General features: G+C 32.5%; 2 protein-coding genes across 2 annotated transcripts; both read right to left on the reverse strand.

Moving 5' to 3' along the window:
- Positions 1-924: 924 nt before the first annotated feature.
- Positions 925-1,974, reverse strand: LOC124943767 (F-box/kelch-repeat protein At1g55270-like). Its single transcript, XM_047484238.1, has 2 exons — positions 1,068-1,974; positions 925-944 (listed from the first exon to the last, which is right to left on the reverse strand). Exons 1-2 carry the CDS (start codon positions 1,972-1,974, stop codon positions 925-927), a joined length of 927 nt encoding a protein of 308 aa, XP_047340194.1.
- A 4,443-nt stretch (positions 1,975-6,417) lies between these two features.
- On the reverse strand, positions 6,418-7,422 carry LOC124943768 (F-box/kelch-repeat protein SKIP20-like). The gene has a single exon (XM_047484239.1). The coding sequence runs from the start codon at positions 7,420-7,422 to the stop codon at positions 6,418-6,420; it is 1,005 nt and encodes a 334-aa protein (XP_047340195.1).
- Positions 7,423-8,408: the final 986 nt, after the last annotated feature.

The following is an 8,408-nucleotide window of genomic DNA, read 5'->3' on the forward strand; positions in this document are numbered from 1 at the left end:
AATTATATTTATTATTTAATAATAAAATTATAATAAATTAGTTAAATATAAATTATAAAAACTAAAAATAAAATAACAATTCTATATAAAATATTATTTAAATAATATTAGGAAAGTTAAATATGAATTATTTTAATAAAAATTGTTATTAAAAAAATTATAGCATGTTATAACATATTATTAAATTAAACTATATATTTAATTAAATGTATTTATCCACTATAAATATATAATATTTGAAATTTTTTCTTATATTATTTATGTTTAATATATTTTTATTTATTTATAATTATAAAAAATTTGAATCATTCTATTTTTTTTATATTTTTTTATAAGTATTTTTATTTTGAAATTTTTTAATTAATATGATAAAATATTAGATGTTTATATTTTATTAAATTATAACATATTTAAATATTTTATATATTTTAAATAATTATTATTTCAAAATTCAACAATAAAAACTCATAAAACCAGAAAATTATCTAATTAATTATCAAAACACCTAAATAGTGCTGAATGTTAACTATCTAATGACGTATTTGATCAATTAAAGATTTAAATATGATCTTAATATCGATTTGATCAAAGATTTAGATAACTATACCATATCCTAAGTTTACATAAAACTCTAATTAAGTATCTAATTCAAGACGATTCAAAGAAAGATTCTTCAACAAAAGTTGGTTCTAGCTACTCAGAATTCAAAAGATTCACACTATATGATAAACAAGTGGAAAGACAATAATATTGATCTGATTTGGAGAAGACAACACAATCAATCATCACAGAGACAATACTCAATAGAGCCAACTAATTTGATTGGAGCAACACTCAATTCTAACCCATTCAAATTCAACTTCTAACTAGCAACATTTCATCATTCCCAACATTTAACTAGAGAATCCATCAATCAAATAAAATTCAAATTCCAAAACTATAATCTGAAATAGCAAAGTATATTCAAAGTTAGCAGGAAAAAGATGCAATTTAAACCTCTACACAACAACTTGATAGAACATATGTAGCATCCTCAGAACTAATAGACCTTATTATTTCAAAATTACCATAAGACTGCATAAATAATATTTCTTCCCAACCATATCTGTTGTTTAGGAAGGCTGTGACCATTACTAAACTTTGTGCACCCAATTGGAGTCGAGAAATGTGTGCTATGAACTTCGATTTCAACTCTGGCAACTCCTTTAGCAATTCATGCAAATCAAACTTGGAGGAATCAATAGTTTGTTCCAAATCTCGTTCAACTAGTCTCCATTTTCCAGTTTGAAAATTGTATACCTCTGCACTATGTTCATTGTCAATGTGTTTTGTGTTGCAACCATTTAAAACCCATAATTCGTCTCCAATTACCTTCAACTCATGACACCAACTTAGCTTTTGACTCATCTGAGGCAACTCAGTCCACTCGTCCTTCCTCATATCATACGCCCAAACCGAGATGGATTTATTACCATTGTAAACTCCGATGAATATCTGACTATCAAAACCCACAGCGAAGAAAAATGGCCAAATTGACGGAAAGTCCTTACCTTTCCACCATCGCTGAGTGACAAAGTCCCACACGAACAAGGAAGTCGCCAGGTCATCACGACCATCGCAAATCAAAACGAGTTTTCCTTCAGCGCTAGCAATCTTTATTGACACATAAAACTCGTTTATGAAATTAGGGATCGGGGGAAGTCGGTTCCACTCACGACTCATCGGGTCAAACACGTTGATAACAAATTTGAAGACTAGATCAGAATCGGGTGGCGGAGAAGGATGCTGAAGAAAGCAAGCGAGTTGATTAGTATATCCCAATTGTTTCCGGATGCCGTAAAAATGACGAGTTTGTAGAAGACGACGCCATTTACGACATACCCACGATGCGGAAAGTATGTCCTTGTAGTGAAGACGAGCAAGACACTGAAGAACCAGGTCTTCTGTCAAACTGTCCATAGTTTGTTCTTCCATGGTAATTTTTGTGCCGAATGGATACACCGAGAAGAAATTATATAAATTTGGTTTTAAAATTAGGGTTGTGAAAAAATGTTATCCATTATCTCGGCCCAATGTGATATATTTGTCTTTTCTTTTTTAATAAAAAAATTAATATTTACTTATTTATACATGATTCATTTTTTCAAATATTAAAATAAATTATATTTGCATAAACAAATATCAAATAATTTTTCAACAACATAATTTAAAATATTTATCAGAAAAATTAAAAACATGTCTTTACACATAATCGTTTGTACAAAGTAGTTGTAAATATTTTTTTTTTTGAGAACGCTGGGTTCCGCTGCTCCTATGGAGTGCGACTAATCCCCGCGGGTTAAGTACATAGCCCGCAAACATACTTAACCAATTAACTAGGCGCAGAACTTGTCGCCTGACGGGCTCGAACCCAGGACTTCATGGAGGCCTGAGAGATATCCACCTCTTGTTGCCACTAGGCTAGAAGAGGGGATAAAATGGGACAATTGATTAAGTATGTAGCCCGCAAACACACTTAATCATTTAACCAGGCGCAGAACTTGCCGCCCGACGGGCTCGAACCTAGGAACTTAGGGTTGGTATCCACCTCTTTTTGCCGCTAGGCTAGAAGAGGGGATGTTGTAAAGATTAAGCATTAAATCGTTTATTTTGTAAATGATGCAATTCACATCACCTTTGTGTGATTAGACGTTTGACTCCTCGAACTACGCAATTACAAACCGATAAAATTGTTGAGACGTCAATCTACCAAGTTGACGCAAACCTCTAGTTATGTCACGAATCATGTCATCTAACTTAGACAAGTTAGACACATACACTTGGACAAATTAGATACGCGTTTAGATATGCGTTGAGAACTATGATCGCAAAATTAAGATGAGGAAGGGTGTCAACCTTCTAGCTAGCTATGCAACTAGTCTTCATACTATATAGTGACATAAAATTAATATATTTGGTTTTTTATATTAGAAAGACTATGAAAACTCCCTTGGTTATTTCACGCAGCTAGTCTACAAACTATAATTGCGTAAAATTACTGTATACAGAAAACGTTCACTCGCATAAGGACTCAAAACTCTTCAATTATCTCACATAGTTGGTCTTTGAACCATAATAGCTTGACATCAATAACTTGCGTTCATCAATCCGCAAAATAATGAAAATGTTATGGTTATCTCACACAGTTAGTCTTCAAACCATAATATCTTAAGATTAGAACATCGTTTTCTCGGTCCGAAATATGACTTGAACCTCGTGTAGCATTTCATAATGTCTCGATATTCGGGAAAAAAGCAAAGACGAAGACGACATGAGCTTCTTTAGAAAAGATTTGATTTCCAATCTGCTAGACCAAGAGAAACAAAATGTCAAAAGATATGTGGAGCGCGAGGATCATGTGGCCCGAGCTGTCTAGAAAGACGGTAAGGAGGCCATTTCAAAAAAATACATTGGGGACGACCAAAAAAAGAAAAATGAAGAAATTTTATTTGCATCTTGCATTGAGGGCTCGATTTCATGTTATTTGGTTTCTAAGACGACTAGTATTTTAAACATGATTTGATTGAATAATTTCTTCATTCCTTAATATATGCTTTTTTAAATGTCTAGTTTTATTTATATTTAGAAATTATTTTCAATTTATCTATTTTTTTAATATAAGTGTTTGCCCAATTGAACATTGAATTCAAGAATTTTGTTATTAAGTTAGTGTTTTTAGGATTAGGGTTAAAAACTTAGAGCTTAAAATTAGAGTTTTGAGTAAGACAAATCACTCAATTTAGGTTCATATCACATTTAATATATTTTTTTTGTTGCATTTGTTTTTATAAATGGTGTGAATGGGAAAACTCAAACTATTAACGACATATTACTGACTCTAACTATTAGATGTGAATATGCTCAACATAATTCTACATTTTTCTATTTCTATATTCCATTATCATATTTTTTTATTCATAATTTTTTCAATAATACATCTCATGACATCTATAAAATTTAATTTTTTTTGTCAATCTAGTTTAAATTTTACATAAGATCGATTATCTCTTTCTAAACATCAACAATTTACACTATATAATTGAAAAAGATCTGAATATCTTAAGTTGTTCTCGAGCTCTCTTAAGTTGTTCGTCAATGGCATCGCCCGTCGAGAATGAAGACGTCAGAAAATATAGGGTTGAATGACACATGTTGAAGGGTTTTTTGATTCAGATATGAGTGATTATATTGACACAATGAGATCAACTTCAGGGTATTTGTTAACCTTTGGAGGAGGAGTTGTATCATGATAGTCTCGTCTACAAAAATGTGTTGTTTTGTCTACTACAAAAGATGAATATATTGTCATTACTGAATGTTATAAGGAAATGAGATGGATAAAAGAATTGTTGAAAAAATAGGCATTACACAAGACAAGTTTGTGGTGTTTAGTGACTCATAAAGTGCTATACATGTGAGCAAAAATTCAAGTTTCCATTCACGTTCAAAACACATCCAAAGAAGGTACCATTGAATCTGTGAAGTGCTCGAGAAGAAAGAAGTTATACTTAGAGAAAGTGCATGCAGATGAGAACGGGTCAGATATGATGACAAAGAGTTTGTCAAGAGGCAATCATGAGATATGTTGTGTTAAAGCCGGAATGGTTCTGGTAGGAGCGTCACGATGATGAATGTTTATAAAACATTCTCCCATGGCTCGGAAGGGGGATAATTGTTGAGGTGTTCCTTGCCATTGCGGGCGGGTTTTAAATTTCGGGTAAACGGGTTAGGGTTTTCTGTTATGAAAACGGGTTAGAGTATAAATATTTTTTTTTGGTATTTTTTCTTATAATACAATAAAGTTGAGAGAGAGTGAATAGATCTATGATTTTTTTCTACTTGTTCTTGTTCTTTGGCTGATCTAGAGTGAGAGGTTGGGGGAGCTTTTGATTGTGGAGGATTCTAATCATTCCTAGTGTAATCAACCTTTTAATTTAAGAGCAGGGCATGTAAGTTTCTACTATTGACATTTCTTTGATTTAGTGAAACTTATCCCTCCCGTGGACGTAGGTCGATTTTGACCGAACCACGTATATTGCGTTGTGCTATTTCAGTTCTTAGTAATCTGTTTGTCATCATAGACAATTTGAAAACTAGTTTATTACAGGTTTGTTTTCTAAGAAGATTCGTAGTTTTGTTGTTACAAAACCCAACAGGATACTTTAGTAAGGAAAGTCAAGATTAAAGGTAGGTTAATAATTTATTCCTTTGTTTATGTAGATTACTAAGAATCTGAAAGGAATTTATAAATTTGAATAGGAAAGAAACAAACCGTGAGGATCGGCGATGAATCTAATGTTGCAATTCCAGTGAAGTTAGAGAGAGGAGACAATGGAAATTTGAAATCAAATGAAGAACGAGACACCATAAGAAGCTTTACACCATAAACGACGGAAAATTAAGAACATTACACAATCCTAAACTCAAACCCAAACTCTAAACTGATCTGAATAATGAGACCATCTATTTATATACTCTGATGTACGAGCATTACATATGTGCGAGAATCATGTAATGTTCGTATGATGATGTGCGAGCATTACAGATGCGAGAATCATGTAATGCTCGTATGATGACGTGCGGACATTACATAATTCTTGTATATGTAATGTTCGCATATCAGCGATAATTGTGTTAACGGGGGCAAAAACGATATTTCACATGACGAAACGGTCCTTTTTATAAGGTTTATCAAACGTGGCTTTTTTTGAATTTCACCCTATTGTGAGGGTCATTTGATCCAATTTTCCTAACTAGATGTATTAAAAAATGTTAACTGTCTTAAATAACAACACTATCCCACCACATCTGTGTTTCATCCAATATTTGTCAATAAGTGATAACTGATAACTATATATTTTCAAAATGTCACAAATTGAACACCACAAATTGAACACCAAGTAATTTATTATTCATTTCAATATATCACTCTCCGATTTCCTATTGTTCTAGGGTTCTATACACAAATCTTATATTATATCAAAATGGAGATAAATGGATCCAATTAAAAAATTAGATCATGATTTTAAATCAAAGATTCAAAGAAGAAGATGTTTTCAATAACCCTAGGTATCTGATTCAAGTAGATTCAAACAAAGACGATTTTCAAAATGTTAGTGGAGATATACGACTAACAAGTGGTAGCACAATAATACTAATCCAATGTGTAGAAAATACTCAACAGAACCAACTAATTTGATTGGAGCAACACTAAGTTTGATCACTCCTCAATTCTAACTCATTCAAATCCAACTTCTAACTAGCAACATTTCATCATTCCCAACATTTATTTAGACAATCAATGGAATGAAATTAAAACTCAAAACTATAATATGAAATACCAAAGTGTATTCAATGTTAACAAGAAAAATATGCAATTTAGAATTCTACACAACAACTCGATCCAACAAATCCAGCAAACTCGGAACTAACAGGACATATTCTTTCAAAATTACCATCTTGAGACCGCATAAAAAATAATTGTTCACAACAAAAACTGCTTCTATCGACCACCTTGACCATTACTAAACTTTGTGCACCCAACTGGAGTCGAGAAAAGTGTACTATAAACTTCGAGTTCAACTCTGGTAACTTCTTCAGCGACTCATCCAATTCAAACGAAGTGCAGCAATTAGGACAAGAAGAGTCATTAGTTTGTTCCAAATCCCATTCAACTAGTCTCAATTTTCCAGTTTGAAAATGGTATACCTCTGCACTATGTTCACTTTCAATGTGTTTTGTGTTGCAACAATTTAAAACCCATAATTCGTCTCCAATTACCTTCAACTCATGACACTGACTTAGCTTTTGACTCATCTGAGGCAACTCGGTCCACTCGTCCTTCATCATATCATACGCCCAAACCGAGTTGAATTCATTACCTTTGTAATCTCCGATGAATATCTGACTATCAACACCCACCACGAAGGAGAATTGCAAAATTGACGGCAAGTCCTTGCCTTTCCACCATCGCTGAGTCACAAAGTCCCACACGAACAAGGAAGTTTTCAAGTCACGAACATTGCTAATCACAACGAGTTTTCCGTCAGCGCTAGCAATCTTAGTTGACACAGAAAACCTATTTACAAAATTAGGGATCGGGAGAAGTCGGTTCCACTCCCGATTCATCGGGTCTAACAGGTTGATAACAAAATTGAAGACTGGATCAGAACCGGGTGGCGAAGATGAAGAAGGCTGAAGAAAGCAAGCGAGTTGATTCGTATATCCCAGTTGTTTCTTGATGCTGTAAAAATGACGAGTTTGTAGAAGACGACGCCATTTACGACATACCCACGATGCGGAAAGTATGTCCTTGTAGTGAAGACGAGCAAGACACTGAAGAACCAGGTCTTCTGTCAAACCGTCTATAGTTTGTTCTTCCATGGTTTGTGCCGGATGGATACACCGAGAAGAAATTATATAGATTTGGTTTTAAAATTAGGGTTGTGAAAAAAATGTTATCCATTATCTCGGCCCAATGTGATATATTTCTCTTTATTTTATTTTATTATATATGTTTTTAATAAAAAATAATATTTACTTATTTGATACATGATTTAATTTTTCTTTATATTAAAATAAATTATATTTGACAAAAAAAAATAATAATAAGTAAAAAAATAATTATCAAATAATTCTCAATAACATAATTTTACAAAAAAAAATTTTAAAAAAATTTCTATCCACTTTTTTTTAATCAAATTAGTACGTTAAAAAAAAAGTTAACTTAAGAGATCCAAAAGTTTTCTCTCCAAAGTGTTTTGAATGAAATTGTAAAGCCATGATTAGGACCGTAAAAAAAGAAGCTTATCAATTTTATTTTATCGATTTATGATTAATCGGTTAAACTGCTTAAAGTTGAAGTAACGTGAACCATGGGTGGCTTCAAGCAATGATGCAAATATGAGTTTTTTGATTCCACTAAAAGTTGAAGAATGATCAAACAACCCAATGTGGAGATTGTTGATTTTGGGTTGATTGTTAAAAGCTATATACTGAACCGGTGCTTGAGTCGTTTTTGGTCTGGTTTAATTAATAATAAATCCGGGTCATTCATTTTTTGTTGTTATATATTGATGACAACTAGAGGATAGGAAGTTAAGTTTTTGAGCATTCTGTTTTTTCTTTTCTTTAGTGAGGGTTACTTTTTTTTGGGAGATTTTGGTGAAGAATTTTTGCAAAGAAATGTGTGTAGAAAAAGGAAAGATAGTGTGTGCGTGATTGTAATCTGATACATTTTTCTTTATAGTGGAATCAAGCTACAAGCTGAGCTTGACAGAGACGTAGGTCCGATTTGGGCTGAACTCCAATATCAAATCTTGTGTCTTCTTCTTATGCGTCTTGTTTTATGTTTGAATTTCTGTTTTACT

This window comes from Impatiens glandulifera, chromosome 6 (assembly GCF_907164915.1).
Source record: "Impatiens glandulifera chromosome 6, dImpGla2.1, whole genome shotgun sequence".
Lineage (NCBI taxonomy): Eukaryota > Viridiplantae > Streptophyta > Magnoliopsida > Ericales > Balsaminaceae > Impatiens > Impatiens glandulifera.

Bases quoted from the DNA above. Each gene is read 5' to 3' on its own strand.
- LOC124943767 (XM_047484238.1), bottom strand. From the start codon at position 1,974: ATGGAAGAACAAACTATGGACAGTTTGACAGAAGACCTGGTTCTTCAG. The intron at 945-1,067 runs GTAATTTTGAAA...TTGCTATTTCAG, and splicing joins ATTATTTATGCAGTCTTATG to ATTATAGTTTTGGAATTTGA.
- LOC124943768 (XM_047484239.1), bottom strand. From the start codon at position 7,422: ATGGAAGAACAAACTATAGACGGTTTGACAGAAGACCTGGTTCTTCAG.